We start from the raw sequence: 20,908 nt of genomic DNA, 5'->3' as shown, positions 1-20,908 counted from the left end.
TGGTGGACTGTGATTTTGCATTAATTGATTGGTATTTTTTTATTTTGCATTTTTCAATTATCTACCTATCAATCTGGTTTGTATGAATGCTTCTTCTATATTTGATTCACTGTATATTGTTCTATTCAAATTTGTTTTTTAGAGCAATTCTTTCCCACACTAAATGTTTACATTTAGGTCCTATAGATTGTGCATTTAGATATTTTATGTAAAGTATCACACAATGTATATCTTAAACTTTCAAATTTACAGTGAACTTCGTAACATTGTATATATACTGGTAGGGTCACATTATGTAAATGTATCTAAACACTATAAGAAAAGACAATTAAAGCTTGTACTGTTTATTACTGATTTCTTTACTCATATCTACATATTACATTATTGGGTACCCTGGAAGCAGACCAATACCTAAGCAATAACAGGGATTGCAACATAATGTTAGACATAATGCAAATAACAACAGCTTATTTAGTATTGTTTATTCTGTGATTTATAAAGATTTGCTTACATGTGGTTAGTGATAAGAAGAGACAAGAGCATGTGTTAATCATGTTGAAATATCTTGAAGACAATATATTTCATTGTTCTCGTATTTATTTTTCTTACATTTCAAAATCAGGTGATCTTTATTTGACCGATGCCTCCATAAGCTCTTTAAACTTTTCCATATCACATCCATTAATGACAAAGGCTTTATTTTTCTTCTTGAGATCATCAATTAAATCCAGCACCATCATTCCCCGAGTGAATTTTCCACAGAGCTCCACAGTCACTGCACATTCAATGACCTTTGTAACTGTGCTGCCATCAATGGCTGCAGCCATAGCATACGAGTCACAGGAAATAAATCCGGGCCCATCTACTATAGCCTTTACCTCCTTCTCACTTCTGGAATACTGTAAGCTGTGGGCATAGATCTTCTTTATAAAGTCAGATTTCTTTGTCCCCATGTTCACCCATTGGTCATACCACTCCTGTGTGATCATAGAAGATTATGTAATAAAATGTCTTAAAGCTATTCTTACCTTCACAATAACATATATTTTACTAAGTTATATGTTTAGATGTGATGAACTATTCTTTCTCTGTTCTCTGAGAAGTCATCCTGACAGTATAGTTCTTCCTTGCTATGTTCATCATAATTGTTGCCATCCAGCTATTAGAATAATCACATAATGGGCCTGATTTATTAAGGAAAGGAAAGCAAAAAAAATTTGTAAATTTAAACATTGGCAAAGCATGTTGCATTGGAGGGGAGGTAAATTTAAAAGGTAAGGACAGATTTATAGTTCGGATTAGGCATGTTCTAGATCAACTTTAAATTTCAGTGTAAGCATAAAGCTATCAAGTATTTGTGTGCTACATGAAAAAACAGCCAGAATTTATCTTATGTGCAAAATAAACTAATTTGCTCCCCTTGCATTGTAACATGGTTTTGTCCAGGAGAAAACGTACTAATTTTTTTGCCTTACTTTTCTTAATGAATCAGGCCCAATATAGTATAATTCTAATTGCTTAAAGTAACACACTGCTAGAAGACCAGATATAACAAAGGTATTTATCGCTGCATTAATAGTTGTTTCAGACTGGGTGAATGGTAAGTAAGCTCACCAAAGCATATGTGAAGTTTGAAGCTCACCTATAGAAATCTATTCTATAGTCTCAATGGCACTTCAAATTTTGAAGATGGCAAAGTGACTTGACATATACTTTTCATTTTTTGACATATTAAATTGTATATTAATTTAGACAATTTAGAATCTAAATTTAGATTACCTTCTATATTTAGTACATTCATTTGGTTGTCACCTACGACTAAAATTGTCAATGAAGCTATTAGACTATTTTTTTTTATCATTTTCATACCATTGCAGTACGGATTCTGTATGTGTTTAGAAAGTTAATTTGACATGGGCAGTATCATGATATGAGGGAAGGAAAGTGGCTATTAGGCTCTTGTGAACCGGATGTAAGAAGTCTGTGGTGTCATCAATATCTAACAAAGTTTACACATTTAAATAGTTGTTATTGTACAGAATACAATTCTAAATTATTTGGTGCAAGCAGGCCTATGAATTGTGACTATTGGCATTTTTGCCAGAGCTAGGTATTTGTCTTGGGTGGGGGGTAGTCAATAATTATTTCTTTGAGAACAGAGCAAAAATCACACAATATGCTCTAAACTATAATAAAAGAGGTAATAGTGCCATAAAAAGAGATTTCTCAAAAGCTTATCTTAAAATCCAGAATGATTTATAACCAAAAACCACAGAACACATCATGGAAAAGAAAAACACATCATGTGATAAGTGAAGCTTACAGAAACGGGTCTGCAGATCTGAAATAGATGAGTTTTGCATGTGCTAAATTTGATAAATATATATATAATTTATATATCAGCCAACCTTTCAGCGTGACTGCACTTCAAAAATCTTCCTTGCTGCAGGCAGTATTTTGCACAAAAAAGAAGAAAGCACATGAGGATGACTGGCAAAAAATATTTATCCAGAGTGTCTGTTGACTACTGGATCCTTTATCCATATATACTTAAATGAGCTAATTTGCAGTTATAATTACTATGCTTTATTTGTGCCATTATTATTTCACAGCTCTATACATTGCGGTTCGCACAACACAAACAAATTGCATACAATGAAATGAAACATAAGTTAAAGATGGCCCGGCCAAATGAGTTTACAACATAAAAGCTGCTAAAGGATAGCGGAATAACAACTGTACCTGCTGCTGGGGAAAGTGTGTGTAGCTATTGTTTTGTGCAGCTACTGCTGTTGTACCGTTAGAAACTAAGTTACAGTTAAGATCCAGTCCAGCTACTGGGTGCAAATTAGCACCTGGAAAATTCATTTTGTGTTGTAGGAGAGAAAATGTAAAATGCACAACCTAATTTAGAGTTGATAGAGATTCATAACATTCAAACTGTTAACACAGTCAATCACTCAAAGGGTTAAAACAGCCAAACAACATTTCCCTCTTTAAAAAGCTTCTGAATTTGTTAGACTAAATAGTACAAACATTAAATTTTCTATTTAATATAAAAAGTTACTGAGATTTGAAACTAATAAAAACATACAATAAATGTCATACAAAATAAATGCAATAACAGAAAATCATCATCATCAACATTTATTTATTCCGTAGCACTTTACAATTGGGAAGAAACATTAATAAGACAATACTGGGCAATACATACAGACAGAGAGGTAAGAGGCAGGGGAGGGCTGGTGAATTTTAGCCTGGGGGGCCCCTGGTAAGTGGGCCCTGCTCGCAAGCTTACAATCTATGGGACAATGGGAGTTTGAAACACAGGGGCATGTGCTACATCATATTGCACATTGGACCAGTTAGAATGCAAAGATAAAAAGTATTCAGTGGGCTGTGTGATCAGTCACACAGAAATGTTGGTCAGATGGTTGTTGTCTTGTGCTAGCTGTGTAGAGGGTGGTAATAGTGTAACCTAGGGAGATTAAGATGCTGGTTGAGGAATATTATAAGCTTGCCTCAAGAGTTGGGTTTTCAGAGAATGCTTGAAGGTTTGAAGACTAGAGGAAAGTCTTACTGTGCGAGGGAGGGAATTCCACAAAGTGGGTGCAGCCCGAAAAAATCCTGTAAACGGGAATGGGAGGATGTGATGAGAGTAGAAGAGAGACGCAGTTCTTGTGCAGAACAGAGGTATCGAGCCGGTGCAATTTTGTTGACGGCCTTGTATGTTAGTAGAAGAATTTTATACTGGATTTGTTGAAATATAGGCAACCGATGTAGAGACTGACAGAGTAGCTCAGCAGAGGATGAATTGTTTGCAAGTAAAATCAATTTAGCTGCTGCGTGCAAAATTGATTGTAGTGGTTCAAGTCTGATTTTGGGAAGACCAGTAAGGAGGGAATTGCAATAGTCGATGCGGGAGATGGTAAGTGCATAAATTAAGGTTTTTTGCAGTGTCTTGTGTGAGATATGTGCGTATTCTGGAAATGTTCTTTAGGTGTATGTAACATGATTTAGATATAGAGTTGATGTGGGAAATAAATGATAGTTGTAAGTCAAGGATTACACCTAGGCATCGAGCTTGCGGGGTGGGATTTATGGTCATGTTATCAACAGTAATAGAAAAGTCAGACAGGAAGCTTATGGTTTTGGGTGGGAATATTATTAATTCAGTTTTTGAAAGATTGAGTTTGAGTTGGCGAGAAGACATCCAAGATGAAATGGCAGAAAATAGTCAGTAACGCGAGACAACACAGATGGTGAAAGATCAGGAGAGGATAGATAGATTTGTGTATCATCCGCATATTTTATGATACTGAAATCTAAAGGAGCTTATTAGTTTTCCAAGAGAAGTAATGTAAATAGAGAATAGCAGAAGACCTAGGACTGAGCCTTGTGGTACTCCCACTGATAAAGGAAGCGGAGCTGAATCCAGAGAAATTAACACTGAAAGAGCAATTAGAAAGGTAGGATAAGAACCAGGATAGGACAGTGCCTTCAAGACCTAGCGTTTGTATGAGGAGAGAGTGGTCAACAGTGTCAAATGCAGCAGAGAGATCCAGAAGAATTAGAAGAGAGTAATGGCCATCACTTTTTGCTGTGATCAAACCATTGACAACCTTGATCAGCGCAGTCTCTGTGGAGTGTTGAGAGCGAAAGCCTGACTGAAGAGAATTCAGTAGGTTGTTGGCTGTAAGAAAGTGTGTGAGACTAGTGTAGGCTATTCTCTCGAGAAGCTTGGAGGGGCATGGAAGTTGAGAGATGGAGCAGTAATTTGAGAGAGAGTTTGGGTCAGAATTTTGTTTTTTTAAAATAGGAGTAATCACTGCATGCTTGAATAGTGATGGAAAAATACCAGTAGAGAGAGAGGTAGATTAGAAATTTTAGTTAGAGGTGGAATAAGCACAGGAAACAGGGACCTACCAATTTATGAGGAAATTGGATTAAGAGGAAAGGAGGTAGAGTAGAAAGATGAGAAGAGAGTAGAAACTTCCTGTTCATTTGTGGGACCAAATGCAGAGAGATTGTCAGAAGGTGCCACAAAGGAATTGAGCTGACTGCTTGTCGAGGGAGATGATACCATTTCAAGTCTGATCTTGTCTATTTTGTCCTTGAAATAGGAAGCAAGATCCTGGGCACTGATGGTAGTCAGAGGGTTTGGGGTGGGAGGATTGAGAAGAGATTTAAATGTGTTAAAAAGGTGTTTGGGGTTAGAAGCCTGCGCATAAATGAGAGATTGGAAGTATGTTTGTTTTGCAGTGTCCAGAGAATGTCTATAGGAGTGGTAGATACCAGTATATGTGATGAAATCATTAGAGGTACAAGATTTACGCCAGTGACGTTCTGCTTTACGAGAAAGTTTTTGTAGACTTCGTGTTACTTTAGTGTGACATGGTTAGCAACGAAGTCTACGTGGAGTATGTAGTGTTGCTGGAGCCACTTGATCAAGGGCTGTTTCTAGGGTTTGGTGAAAATGGTGAAAATAGGGTACTGCCCAAAGAGGGGAGGAGAATGTAGAAATTGGGGAGAGAAGGTGTTGGAGAGAGGTGGAAAACTGTTGAAGATCAATAGAGTTAATATTCCTGCGGTTGTGAGGAGGCTTGGAAGAGTTTGACTGGGGGTGAGTGAGTAGCTAATAAGGTGATGATTTGAGAGGGGGAAAGGAGTGTTAAGGAAATATTAAGAGAATAGTCTAGAGAAAAAAGATCAAGACAGTCGATCCTGATGAGTAGAGGATTCAATCCACTGGGAGAGGTTAAGGGCCTGATTCATTAAGGATCTTAAATGAAGAGGATTCTTATTTCAGTCTCCTGGAAAAAACCATGTTACATTGCAAGGGGTGCAAATGAGTGTTCTATTTTGCACTCCGCTAAAAAGTGCCCTACAAGTGCCCTACTGTAGTATACAGCAGCCGCGGCGCTGTCTAAGAAGCGTCCGCGGCGGTGCTGTATTGTATACAGCACCGGCGCGGGCGCTTCTTTGACAGCGCCGCGGCTGCTGTATACTACAGTGCAGCCGAAACGGCGCTGCCGCGCATGCGCGGCAGGTCTCTAGATTTATTTCTTTTTTTCCGGGGGCGGAGGAAACCCCCCCTGACAAATCCTCTGTGCGCCCCTGAGCAGGTAGTACAGCAAGATGAATAAACAAAGGGGATTTTGCAGGGAAAATAAACTGACAGATAAAACAAACTTTCATGAGCTGAGTAGAAAATAAAAGGCACAAAAATGACAGAAAAAAGGAAAACATATGTAGTATAATCCATATGCAGAGAACGGAAGAAGTAGACAACTTTTCAATTTCATTGATTTCTCAAAAGACTGACAACTTCTCCTATTCTGACATGCCATTATAATCACTCATGTTGCCCACAGCCCCCCACTCTCATACTTGTAAAATCAACCAAAGAAAATCAGTATCACAAGATGGTTGAAAACTGAGGTACCTCTTATATGTCAAATGTATATCAGTGTAGCCGGGCTGCCAAAAGGTTACAGCTGCTATCTATACCAATATCTCATGTAGCTTCTGTCACAGAGATCTCTCAGAACAGAAAATATGAAAAAGAGTCTTATAACATATAGGCCCTGTGTGAGGGATGCTTATAGGTTGTATTCTTTCAATCTGCTTGGAGTCCCTGGGTTATGGATACACTGAGCCACACCATTTTGCTAATTGACTATACTAACTCCTTTCAATGCTAATATCTCTGTCTCTCTCTCTGACAGGATGGCTCTGTCAAGTCTGTAACATGCATATGAAAAATTAGTTTCCTGAGACTATGGGGTATATTTACTAAACTGCAGGTTTGAAAAAGTGGAGATGTTGCTTATAGCAACCAGATTCTAGTTATCATTTATTTAGTACATTCCACAAAATGACAGTTGGAATCTGATTGGAGCTGAGTGCATATAGATTTCTGCCAAAGCGCAAGGGTTTGCAGAGAAAAATGGTGTAGTTTGTGGAGAAACAGAAATTTTCACCAGCTGATAGGAGGAATTGGGAGGTGTGAAGAAATTTCTTGTTAAGTATGAAATAGGTGCATTGTTGTGCCTAGTTTTGCAGAGCAGTGCAAAAACAATATTTCATTTTGGGGATTGAGACTACTAAAAAGTAGAGATGCTCAGGCTCGGTTCCCCGAGAACCGAACACACCAGAACTTAGCATATCCGAGTAGTGCTCGGCTCGGTACTTTTGCGTTTTTTCAGAACCGAAAACGAGGAAAAACGTCATCGTTACGTCATCGGATCTCGGATCCTGGGAGTTCTGAATTCTATAAGTACCGCCCTCCACGGCAATCTAGTGCTATTTCACAGAGGGACACAGAAGGGGTAGCACAGTCTGTAGAGCAGTTGGGCAGCAAGCTAGATAGAATAAAAAGAGGAGAGGGTAGCATTGTTCAACAAAATCTACAGTGACATTTTTGAGAGCTCCATTGCTCCATTGCTAATTATCATTGCTGAAAGAAAAAATATTGGGCTGCCAGGCTTGGCGTAAAACTGTAAATCTGCAGTCACATTCTACTGTGTTATATAGGTAACACACAAAGAGGAGAGCTCCATTGCTCCATTGCTAATTGTCATTGCTGAAATACAAATACTAGGCCTGGCAGGCTTTTCTTCTGAATTTGCAGTCAAAGTGTACGGTGTTATCAAAATGGATTCACAGCAGTACACAGAAGAGCAGGAGCACCAAGCAGCTGCTGGTACCAGTCATGATGTTAGTAATCCCTCTACGTCATCTGGTAAAGCCTATGTAAAAGTGCATATTGTTTTTAAGTCAGGGAAACAAAAATGTAAAAAAACACCTTTTACCTTGGTCAAGAAAAAAAATGCCTGTAATCCAGGCAAAGTTATCTGCAGAAAAAAATAAAAATGCCAATATGCCATTCTACACATGCAGTGGCAAAGAAAGAATGAGGCCTTCGCCTTTCTCTATGAGTGTGAGTTCTGCAGCTGTCACTGAGGCATCTACTTGTAAGGTCAGTCGTGACCAAGCAAGACCTTGTCATTCGGACTCCAAAAGTGGTGTCCAAATACTTTACGTGTAAAAGCCGAGCTGGAAGAAAACAGTAACGCATTAGAGGAAAATGTATGTTCAGATTCAGAAATGACACAAATCCCTGAGGAGAGTCTATCCACAAGTGCTATGTGTAATCGTGACCATTCTGATAGTGTATCCATAAAGAAGGCCCTTTCAGCATTTCTGCAGATGTGTGCCTGAACAGCCCAAGTGTAGCCGGTGATACACCAATTGAGGATGCCATTTTGGAATTGCAACAGGATGAGGGGGATATTTGTGTAGCTGACGAGGGTGCTAATGAGGATGTTGATGAGGATAATGTTGTTTGTGTAAGTCCTTAATCAGTGCAAGCAGTTCTGGCACGTGATAAGAAGAAGGCCATTGTCCACTTGTTATGTGTGGGATTATTTTTACCCAAATCCTGACAACAGTTATCTAGCCATTTGTAGCATTCGTAAAGCCACAGTAATGTAAGCATGGATGTCTAAATAGACATGTATATGTAATACCTTCCACTCTGCTGCTGTTTCATCAAGTGTTTGTAATTTGCACTTTACATCAAAGGTACCTAACTAATTTATAATTTTGTGGGAATTGGGGCTGATTCGAAGCTCACTGATGAACTCGCTTTTTGGGAATTACAATGGCTCTTTTTAGTGCATTGCCTGAGGCCCTGGATTGGTGTGGGTCTGATAAAAGCACGCACCCCAGGGGGTCAGCGCTTGTTGCCATGTATTAGCTGTAGAATTACCTCAGTTAATCAAGAAACAGGTGGAGCATTCAAATGAACCATAACTGTTTTTCATGATCCAAGGACAGTTCCATCTTGCACCACTTTTCTTTTCTGCCACTGCTGTGTGCCAATGTGTCCTAGATGTGGTAGGAACTGCCATGTGTTGCTCTGTCGCTTACCATCCAGCCAGGTCGCTGCAGTATTTGTCCGAAAGTGTATGAAAATAATATTGTGACCTGTGAGGTGGTCAAAATTGATTGCAAATGACTTTAAATCAGTGTTATTGAGGTTAATAATAATGTAGGAGCAAAATAAGAGCAAAATTATGTGATATTAGCATATTTTAGCAATCTTTCTAAAGAAATACAGATCCAAAACCAAAACACACGAGGGCGGTTTTGCCAAAACCAAAACTAAAAACACAAAGCTAATCCAGATCCAAAACCAAAACCAGTTTACGGGGGTCAGTGAGCATCTCTACTGAAAAGTAATAAAGAGGTGATATGGGATTATTTTCAGGAAAAGTCCTCGGTGTGGAAGGATGCATATCCATTTCTGCTCTGCAAATGGACATGTTTTTTTATCTAACTCTCAGCTGGCGGAGATTGGGTCTTGTCCCATACTTTTTATGGGATGAATTTTGCATCTGTCAGTTTCACTTCTGGAGAATTTTCCACCTCCCTGAAAACTTAGATGCACTTCTAGGGCCTGAAACAAAGCGGGACGTACACCTGTTTGTGTAGCGTATCTTTGCGTTTCCCACTTGCGACTTCTTATGCCTCAAGAGGTGTGACTGGGAAGGGAAGTTGTGTTCTAACATAGGCAATGTACAGTAAGGTTGTGTAAAAGTAATTGTGTTTAGATTAAGACTGAGATGTAGTGGTAGATATGATGAAAAAGAGGTTTTATTTGCGGGTGGTCGGGGGAAGGTGTAAGCAGCGGATGAGGACACCAATCCTAGCAAATCAGAGATTTGCAAATTATTTGTAGATGCTTATTAAGACTTTTGTAGTCGCTCAGCCATAGCTTACCAATTGCCGTGCATGTCTGAGTAAAGATACATTTTTTTTTTCGTACGCATGTCAGGGAGTTGTTTCGTCTGTATTAGCTAGCTTATACAGGTTTAAATTATGCTTCTTAGCAATTGTGTTCGTAACATATAGAATAAAAGGTTTTTGTACATGTTCACAAGTTAGACATAGGTGTCTGAGGGGTGTTTCTATTGTCAAGCGTATGCATCTGCTTCTACGGTTTAATTGATTACAGAGTTTAATTTCTCTTTCTAAAGACACTCAGTGGAATAATGTGTTAGTCCAGATGAAGATTTTACCAGGAGGACACATCCTTGTATTTAAATAACATTGAACTTTTTAAAAAACTTATGGCTCTCTTTCTAATGTAGCCTATTCACCTTCATGGGCAATACTGTAGTCTTCTACATATATCAAGGACTTGACTAGAGTGCATACAACTTAATCAGTGGTTTATAACACTACTGATTCGAGGGCAAAACAAATATATCTCACTTCTGGATAAATGGTATGGAACAGGGGTAGCTCCCTACATTAATTAGTCATGAAAATTCAACACAAATGCTTCAAGGAACTGAATTCCTCTATAGACAATATAAATTATTATTTAGTTCAAAAGTGTATGAGACCTTTTATATGGTATGGCAAATAAATCTGAAAAAACAGTTTACTTTTGGTGTGAACTAATTCAAATAAACTTACTCCAATGCTTGCATTCAAATTCTGCGTGATTGCAAAATTAAAAGCACAATCAATAAGTGCCGCCATCAGTGGGATACAAGGAGTACAACAGTATAGGACCCAATGACATCTGGGCCCAAACAGATTGAGATAAGGAGCCTCCACAGTGAATTAAGATACGTGGTGGGCTCCCTTTCTAGGTAGCAGCTGCTCCTGAGATTTGAGTGAGGGGAGGCCTCCACGCTAAATTTAGGGATCTGACAGCGGGCCCCCTTGTAGGCAGCATGAAGAAGCGCAGAAGAAGAAGAGAAGCAGAGAGGTAGGTAAACTACTGCAGAGGTTAGATAAATGGGTTAAGGGGGTGGCTGGAGAGAGCAGGAGGGAGGGAAATAATTTAGAAAAATTAGAAAATAGGTGTGGGGAGAAAGTAGGAAGGATGGGGGCCTTGTCTGTTATATCTGTACTAGGATCTGCAATCTCTGGTGGCAGCCCTGTATATAATGCATATACTGTAATATTTATATACTTTATGAAAGGCTTACCCAGGGGAGCTTATGACGGCATGCAAACTCCCATGTAGCAATGTAAGTTGTACATAGGAACTCATTCAGGACAATGTAGGCTCCTTCTGGGTCTGCAAGGAAGTTAAACTCTCCACATGCTGTGGTATTTCCTCTTGCTAAAGAAAAGAAAAATCAATCACAATTACTGAAACTATTGAACAGGCAAACATTTATTTTCCTCAGAATGAACATGATTAGCGAGTATGCTTTATTTCCTTATTTTGCTTAAAAACATATCTTACTGACGTCAAAAGGGGCAGGTGCACTTGAACGCTAAAAGAAAATATAGAAAGTCTTGTCTAGGCCAAAAGTGTAAATTTCTTATATAAGTCACATGGGTGGCCCTCTAACCTTCAAAAGGGTCGTACATTACCCTTCTCGAGAATAAGTTAAAAAAAATACATGTAATCAAAGAAAGAGACACATATCTGTAGTAACATAACAAAAGGCATTTTAAATAAATGGTACAAGCCAAACAAATCTGACAGACAAGAAGGAACTGGTGTGCAGGTGAGGGCTCAGAGGGCCCCATGTGGCCCTAGGGCCTCCTTTTGCCCATCAATGCTGTAGATAATCTTTAGTTTTGACCAAAGTAGTGGCCGCAGTATACTAAGTAAGTAATACTGTAGCACTTACATTTACACTTAATAGGTCTTGCAGGGAGGTAATTCAGATAATATAACATGTCTAGAAAATTGCTGTATTTATTAACTTTGACAAGGAATTAGCAGAAAACAAAAATACCCACTACATGACTAGTTAAACTGTTCCACACAAACAAAGCATCAGGTTGTGCTCCAGTCTTATTCCCAGTACTGCTTACACTGGTGTTTGGTTGGCATGTGGGAGTTTTGTAGAACCAACAACAGACAGGAACTGAGAGAATTGATATATATTGAAAAACGAAGATAACATACTCCAGATAAGCCTACTTTTTTCTGATTGAAATATGCATAATTGTTGAATTCTGCATATTATTAAATATGCATATTATTAAATATGCATAATTATTGGCATTGATACAGCTGGTTGCTTAAACTTACTATATGCGCTCTCTTGTTCTTTTGGTTCTCTTAAATATGCTGTTGTAGGTTCTATTTGGTGGGTGAGCACCCTGCTAGAGAAGTTGTGGACTCATCGTTGTATTATCTTTGTATTATTATCGTTATGACTGTTAATATATTGGAGTTGTAAGAGTGCACAATAAGGTTAATTAGTGTGTTATTATCCAGAGATATATATCAAAATGTGCTATAGAGGATACGGAATTTAGGCTGGATTATCCTGGATCCTTATCCTGGATTATTAATTTTCCATATTAAGTTAGTGGGAGTTTATTTTCCAGGTATGGGTTTTTGATTCTCAATAACAGATATATTAAGATATTTTTATTTTGATGTCCATTGTACTGCCAGAGAGGAAATATATTGAAAAACTTCCAAATATAATGGGGCAGGGACTGATGTGACTGAGTTCTCTGTACAGCGCTGCGGAATAAGTGGCGCTATATAAATAAATGGTGATGATGATGGTGATGATCTATAAACTATCAGAAACATATTGTCAAGAGAGTCATCCGTATCATCCAAAAGAGAGGAATATATCATCAGCATACAAGGCAATAGTATCAACAATATTGCCTGCAGAAAGTCCACAGATATTTGAATGTGATCTGATCAGACAAGTTCAATGGCCAATTCAAAGAATAAAGATAACAAAGGACATACTTACTAGGTGCCCCTCCCCAATTTTTAGGGATTTGTGACATATTCATTAACACATATTCTTGCTGCTGGGATTGTGTATAGTAGATGAACCATTGCATAAATTTCAGACCTATGCCAAAGATCCCCATAAACTACCATAGGTAAAGCTCCATTCCACCAAATCAAAGACTTTGAACGCATCCAGAGATACCACCGCTGCCTCATGACCTGCGTCATGAGACAAGATTAGAGGCTATGGATTTGCCAGGAATAAATACTATCTGGTCATGGTGGATGATCTGTGCTATAACTTTATTGAGTCTAATAGCTTATAACTTTACCAGTATTTTAACATCTGTGGTTAAAAGGTAAATTGTTCTGTAGGATTCAGGATACAATAAATCTTTACCAGATTTAGGCATTACAATAATTTAAACTTCTGACATGGAAGAAGGTAAATATGCTCTGGACACTAACTGGACAAAAATGTTGAGATGTCTGGGAATAATTGTCTAAATTTCTTGTGTAGTTCTAGTGGAATACCATTCAAATCCGGAGCTTTGTTATTAGGGAATTATTCAATTGCTGCATCTATTTCCTCCTCTGTAAAGGCATATTAAGACAATCACCATAGAAAGAGGGGGAATTTGGGTAGGTTTATTGGCTTTACGTATTCTAGTAGTTGATGATCTATCTATAATCTATCTATCTATCTATAATCTACTCATTATTACAATTTTGGAAACCAGAGTGCCCTTGTTCTTTGAGCTACAACTTCCTTTGTTCTTCCCTTTTTTCTGGATCTATCTAGTTTACCTGAGATGTATACAGGTTCTTATAGAAGTCCTGAAAAACTTAGCTACCTTGTCATCTGAAAATTATTCACTGTTTTGATTGTTCATTATAGCCGAGACACTTTTATTTGATAATATTGCTTTAGCCAGACATGCCACAAAAGTACCGCTCATGTCTGTTGGCACATATTGAACATGTCTGGTGAAAAAAAATCTATACCTGCAAAACATCGATCAGTATATTATGTCTATATTTTCACTCCGACATAACTTAGCCTTCTCCATGCATGACTCTAGTTACAAACATTCAAGATTACAGCACATCTGCTCAAATTGGGAATCTTTCTTACTTGTAAGATCTGAAACTTGTGCCACTCTCAAAATAAGAGTACCTTAAATATTAAAAAATATTCTAGAGAATGTGTGGACTCGCAGTTTGGGCATTTGTGGCAAGCTAACCCTCTCAGATACCTACCAAGTCTGACCCATATCTCATTAAAGTTAGCTAGAATGGAATGAACTTCCAGAAAAATAAACCTATATCATTATTTAAGTAATTGTTAACATCATTTGGCAGTGGACTAATATACATCTGGGCAAATATTCCACATCTTAAAGGAACTAATGTACCGGAGATCATAACCATATTTTTTTCTTGATAGGGTATGGTGGGTCATTCAGTGATATGAATATTATGGATATTTAAGTCTCCAAGTATCAAACAGCATCTCAAATTTTAGTCTCTATGGGATTTTGTATCTATGGAGGAACACAACATGTATGGATGCAATACAAAGAGATTGTCCCACTAGAATACACTGAAGTGTTTGACACTATAGACAAAATGCTGAGGTTACAGCTGAGTACATGATAATGTTGAACTGAGTACACAGAGTTTGTAGACACTGCCCTGGCAGGACAGAGTGTGTACTAAGGTACACAATGGTATTGGCACTGGTTGGCCAGCGCGTAACGTGCAATAAGGTGCACAGATGTGTTGACGTTGTTTGTACAGTGCATAGCTTGCAATAAGGTAGACAGAGGTCTACCTTAAAGAGTGCGTAGAATGCAATAACGTACACGGATGTGTTGGCACTGTTTGAACAGATCGTAGAGTAAAATAGGGTATCCGGAGGTGATAGCACTGGTTGATCAGTGAAAAGTGTTTAATGAGTTACATGGATATGTTTGATCTTTGAAAAAGTTTAACTGAGCTAGATGAAATCCGTTAGAAGCTGTTTGTTTTATTTGGGCAGAGAATTTTTCATTCATACAGGTACTGAATAACTGAAAAATGTGCCTTTTGATCCCCATTTTATGGTGGCCACCGTCTGGCAATTATAATTATTAACATTCTCGTATATGATTTAGTTGGAAGCTTTTATAACTAAGTAGTACCGCACTGGAACCTCACCCATCTCTTGTCAGCCATTGTTAAAAGCACCAGAGTAAGCTAACATTGGAACCTGCTTATCACGCGCCAGGGAATCAGGTCATATACCCGATTCCTAGCTTAGTTACCTTCTCCTACCGTCTGCTCGGTCCGTGCTGGGCGTCGCCATCTTTCCGGGTCTGCGCATGCGCAGACCCGATCTGTCAATTATGCTGTTCCTCCTCCTATTGGTTAGGAGTTTTGGCTCCAATGTTTAAAAGGCACCTCCTCCCTGTCCTCAGTGCCTGATCTTCATGTACCTTCCATGGGTTCCTGGCTCCAAGTCTGCGTCTCGTCCAAAGAGCTGACTATCTACTGGCTGTTCTGCTTTTCCACCATTCGTGTATTCTGCCGACTGCTGCATAGTATTCCTGCCGCCACTCCAGTGGTAACAGTCGTCCGCAGAGCTGACACTCAACAGCACTTCCCAGTGTCTCTGCTTAAACCTGCCGGATTCCTCCTGCAATTCATCATCACCATCCGTGTATCCTGCTGATTGCTGTATAGAATTCCTGCCGCCACTCCCATGGTAAACAGTCATCTGCAGAGCTGACACTCTACTGCATTCTCCGGTTTTCCTTTATCTGCTGGCTACATCCCGTGACTCATCTCTGCTATTCGTGAGTACCTGCTACTCTTGTGACTTATTTCTCATATCTTAACTGGTCGCTTTCTGCAAGGGGGTGCAGCTAAGTCCAAACCGCCTTGCGGCTGGTCCCTGGCGAATACCTCTCCCTTGTTAGACTCCGCGCCTTACTGGGAGTTACATTAGTTCCAGTCTGGTTAACGTTCATTACCACTCCTGTCGCAGAATTGTGACACGGAACCGTGACACTGCTACAAACACAGTTTTTCCAGAGGAGAGGATAAAAACTCCATGGACTTCATTATAACTTAAAGAGGATTTTACTGATGTTCATATACTGAACTGGGATCTACACTTCCCTAATAGCATTGGAACAGTCTCCTTATCTGTTTTACCAACAATGTGCTTGATTATTGTGGGTATTGTTACCATGGTCACTGAACCTGATGATTCTCGTCACATGATCTTGTTGTGTCAGCCGTGTATGTTCCATACTATGGACGTGATCAGATCTGCTCCGGCCTATGGGAGGATAACACAAGTCACGTGATTTTTGGACACGGAAATACGGCAAGTCAAGTTTTTACTTACATATATTATAATATAAAGAATTCTCTCGATATCGTTATACCGTATAAAGTAATAAGAGGAAGTTTTATATACATGTCTTTGTAAATTTGATTCTATATTGTGGGTATCGTCACTATGGTTACTGGACCTGATGCTTCGCGTCACATGATCTTGTTGAGTTAGCCGTGTATGTCCCACACTATGGACATGATCAGATCTAATTTCATCACGTGTTTTTACATTTTTGTACATGGAACTACGGCAATTCAAGTTTTTATTTACAATATAAAGAATTCTCTCGACATTGTTATACTATGTAAACTAACAAGAGGAAGTTTTATTTACATTTCTTTGTGAATTTGATTCTGTGAATGTTAGGCATCGCCGATAATTGATTGGTAGATGCCATTTTATGACACAATATAAAGGGGACCTACACTTTGTCTTAATATTCACCTTGAAAAAGACCCCAAGAGGGTTGAAACGCGTTGGTGTGGGACTTGCTGTATCTGACTGTGACTGCCATTGCTTTATGTGGAAGGCTATTTCCCGTTTGTGATCAAAGATCCTGTTATGTGCACTGATCTTCAGCTTGCTCTGGTAAGCAGCCATTTAAACCAGTCCAGGATTGTTGCATTTATGTTTTTATATTGTTATTATTTGTTTTTTAATAAAAGTCCTTTAAAGGATACTACACTATGAGAATTTTTTTTCTTCTCAATATATATGGTGTTATGTCATCTTCTGAGGAGATCTATATGAAGAAAAAATCATTAAGGAGAAAGTTTTATCGTGATATGAACTAACCATTGATGTTCCATAAGAAATTACCATCCAAATCAACTATTGCGGAACAGCTTATGTGGACAAATGGACTACATGGTTGATATCTTTTTCCTCCTTGCTGTTCTTCTTCTTTTTTTGGTTGAATATTGATTTTATTTATTCTATATTGTTACACTAATGTATCTGATCCATATACTTATATGGTATTAATATAACAACTTGTATGCAAAGACATTCATATATGAATGTTACATATTATAGTGATTTCAACATTAGCGCCTATGGGAAGTGCTATGCTGTATGATATGTTCCCTATTGCGTTAGGTCAGGTACTTTTTATAAAATAGTAATTTGTAATTGTAATTTGTCCCCTAACATGTGTTCATTTGGTCCAAGACTAATATAATTCCAAGGCATCCAGCCATGTGTGAATAAAACAAGCAATGGCACAATATACTCATTAGCACAGCAACCAGTCCTAGGATTTCCAGATTTTATTCACAACAATAATATGTAAAACATGTTTATATTAGTACCTATTCCTAATCCCTTCCCTCCCTTTATGTAACCCAACTTCAAACCCACCTAACCAACTCAAGTATAACTTAAGTATCTAGCCTTGCTTATTAGCTAACAAGCCTATAGGTGAAGGTAGAAGTTATAACCTACTAGCTGTAGAGCAGGAAACTACCCTTTATTATTCAGTTCCTGTGGAAAATATCTTTGGGATCTACCATTGGACGATGTCATGCGCTGTACCTTCGGCTCACCTACTGGGGTCTGTTGCACAAGGTGGGACTCCTTCATTGGACCTCTCTCGCCTAATCCTGGTATCCTGTATTCAGTGATTCTCAGCTAATCTTGGTATCCAGCATCCTATGCCTATATGCTACTATAATTCTTGTATTCAGTATCCAGTGCCTTTCAGCTATCCTTGTACCCAGCATCCTGTACCCAGAACTTCTCTTCAGTTCTGGGTACAGAACTGGGTTCCTGGGTTCAGAACTGCTCTGCGCCTCTGATATGTTCAGTCTCACCTGAAACCCATCAGGAGATTCACCACATTGACATGCATTGCAGAAAAACCCCTCCCCGATGTTGTGTCTTTCCTCTCCTCCTCCAGGAGTCTTAATCTATGGCTGAATATGTTGAAGAAAACGTGCAGCTGGGATTTGTTAGATCGTCGTCTTCCCCAGATGGGCCGGCTTCTTTTCTTTTCGGGTAAAGTAAAAGGGCAGAACACTTCGCCCATTCATTGATCATCATGGCCTCAATGCTATTACCATCAAAAATCACTACTCTCCTTTTCATTACTGAACTATTTGATCGTACTAAAGGAATCACCATCTTCACTAAACTCAATCTTCATGGTGATAACAAACCGATTCATATCCAAAAGGGAGATGAGTGTAAAACATCTTTCAATATTTCAATACTAGAGATGGCCAATATGAGTATTTAGTAATGCCCTTCAGCCTCTCCAATGCCCCGACAGTCTTTCAGAATTTTGTTTAAGAGATCTTCAGAGACCTACTTTACTCCTGCGTGGTTGTCTACTTGGATGACATTTTAATTTATTTTTAAAGATCTTGTTTCTCACCACTTTCGAGTTTCAGAGGTCCTCACTCGTCTGCACAAACATCGGCTCTACTGTAAATTAGAGAAGTGTTACTTCAAACGTGCCCAAAAGTCTTTTCTCAGGTATATAATCTCAGGATCTGGTTCTCAAATGGACCCAGAAAAAGTTTATGCCGTGTTGGAATGGCCACAATCCATGGGGCTCAAAGCTATTCAACGATTTGCCAATGTTAGACAATTTGATCTGCACACCTGCATTTTTTTCTCTCAAAAATATTATACAATTGGGAATATGGAGCTTCTGACTATTAAACTTGCCCTTACAGAGTGGAGATATCTTCTTGAAGGATTTCGTTTTCCAGTAAGCATCTTTACTGATCATAAAAATCTGCGGTGTCTTCAATCCGCTCAATGCTTGAACCCTCATCAAGCCTGCTGGTATTTGTTTTTCTCTCGCTTTGATCTTCATATAACCTTTAGACAAGAGGACAGGAACAAGAAAGCAGTTGCTCTTGAGAATTTAAAGGTGGTCAGAATCTGGAAGATCCTCAAAATCTCCCTATACTAGATCCCAAATTCCTCCTCTCTACTTCTGTGGATCTCCCGGTCACTCCTCTGTTGATTCTCAAAAAAACTCTGCAGCTCATATCAAGGAACTATTGGTTGCCAACCCTTCATCTGGATGTAAGGGAGTTTAGTTTTGTCTGTGTAGTCTATGTCCAACACAAGGTCAAGCAATGGCAATCCTTTGCTTCTCTTGCCCATTCCAGGGACACTATGGATTCATATTGCTACGGACTTCATTACTGACCTACCTCCTAGTAGGGAATATAAAACAATTTGGGTATTGTGTATCACTTCTTCAAAATGGCCCACCTCAGCCCTTTAAGATGTTGCTAAAATCTTCATCAAATAAATATTTGGACTGCACTGGTGTCCCCAGGAGATTGTTTCAGACTGTGGAGATCATTTTGTAAACATCTGAATATCTGCCTCAATTTCTACTTAGCCTTCCACCCCTAATCTTATGGCCAAATGGAAAGATCAAATCAAGACATGAAGACTTTCATTAGAATCTACACTTCTTACAACCAAAACAATTGGACGGACCTCCTCCCGCAGGCAGAATTTGCACATAACAACTTGATTCATGAAACATCTTCCTCTACTTCCTTCTTCACTATATATTGACTCCATTAACTAGTTCCATGCGTTATGCGTTATTCCAGCTTTAAAAAATAGGAGACAAAGTCTGTCTGAACTTGGAACATTTGTTTAAAAGTCACATGTATGAAATTTGCTCCAAAGTACATTGGACCCTTCAAAAATTTTTAAGTGATCAAATAAGTGACATTTAAGTTGAAGTTACCTCCTTCTCTTTATATCTCGAATACCTTTGATATTTCTCTATTAAAACCAGTCATTAGTTCTGCTATTCCTTCGGTACCATGGGTATGCATGGGGGGAACTTCTCTTCAGTTTCCAGCTTCCCATGTTCGGAATTCCTCTGCTCCTCTGATATCTTCTTTTGCCAGTGAACACCCGTCACACTTATCAGTCTTGTCTGGTAAACATCCGGAGAACTATGAGCTGCATGGTGCTAGTAGAAAAAAATCAAACCTCCTTGCGGGGGTCCCTGGCGAAGGCCTTCGCCATGTTAGACTCTGTGTCTCCATGGTGTGTGAAGCTATATCCAGCTGATTATGAGAATCCTACCATCCCTGTGTGTTCTGTAACAGAGGAACTGTAAAATCTCCAAAGTTACTGACTTAATTAGGCATATGCTAATCAAATGGAACAGCAGAACTGTGATGTACTGTGATATACTGATGTGAACTTTGAATGAGTTATTGAAAATCTCTTCTTATCACTATAAGTGGACCATAGATATACAAAAAACAGAAAGTTAAGTAGTTACCATCGATTATTACATGTGGGCTTACTGGTGCATGTAGTATATGTAGTAGTCATTAAGTAAGAACAAATTCAATAAGGAAAGGGTACTATGGAACTTGAAATCGCGGTCCTGCTTTATCTGTGGTTGAAGGTCTGTTTTCTAACCATTCCGTTGCTTCCTCGGAAGTAGCAAAGAATTTTGTTTTGCCAACTGCCATCACCTGCAGTCTGGTATAGAATAACATTGAACAAGGAAATTATAATTCATTGAGCCTTCTTTTAACCTGAATGAACTGTGAGTGACTCTTTTGCACTTCAATGACGGAATCATGAAAACTGCTACCAGGGGCTGCGTCAGACCTGCCTGTAACTCCATGTGTCCTAGCTTCCAGCCAAGCCACTTGTCCAAGGCTGTCACAGGGCAAACATGGAGTAAATATATTTAATCCCTTTTTATTTGTTTTTGTACCTCAAAACCAGAACTATTTTCACAATTTGAGTATGTTACTTCAGAAATAACTTTCTATTTA

The 20,908-nt window shown here is 38.7% G+C and overlaps 1 protein-coding gene across 1 annotated transcript in view; it reads right to left on the bottom strand.

Moving 5' to 3' along the window:
* Window positions 1–328: 328 nt before the first annotated feature.
* LOC142158730 (pyrimidine-specific ribonucleoside hydrolase RihA-like) overlaps window positions 329–20,908 on the bottom strand; it is an 84,795-nt gene continuing 64,215 nt past the window's right edge. Inside the window, exons 6-7 of the mRNA XM_075212969.1 lie at window positions 11,010–11,146; window positions 329–977 (exon numbers count right to left, since the gene is read on the bottom strand). Coding sequence (XP_075069070.1) covers window positions 630–977; window positions 11,010–11,146 — 485 coding nt within the window. The 3' untranslated portion in view covers window positions 329–629. The remainder of the gene's footprint in view (window positions 978–11,009; window positions 11,147–20,908) is intronic.

The sequence above is a fragment of the Mixophyes fleayi genome, chromosome 5 (assembly GCF_038048845.1).
Source record: "Mixophyes fleayi isolate aMixFle1 chromosome 5, aMixFle1.hap1, whole genome shotgun sequence".
Classification (NCBI taxonomy): domain Eukaryota; kingdom Metazoa; phylum Chordata; class Amphibia; order Anura; family Limnodynastidae; genus Mixophyes; species Mixophyes fleayi.
This window is presented reverse-complemented; position numbering and strand designations above follow the sequence as displayed.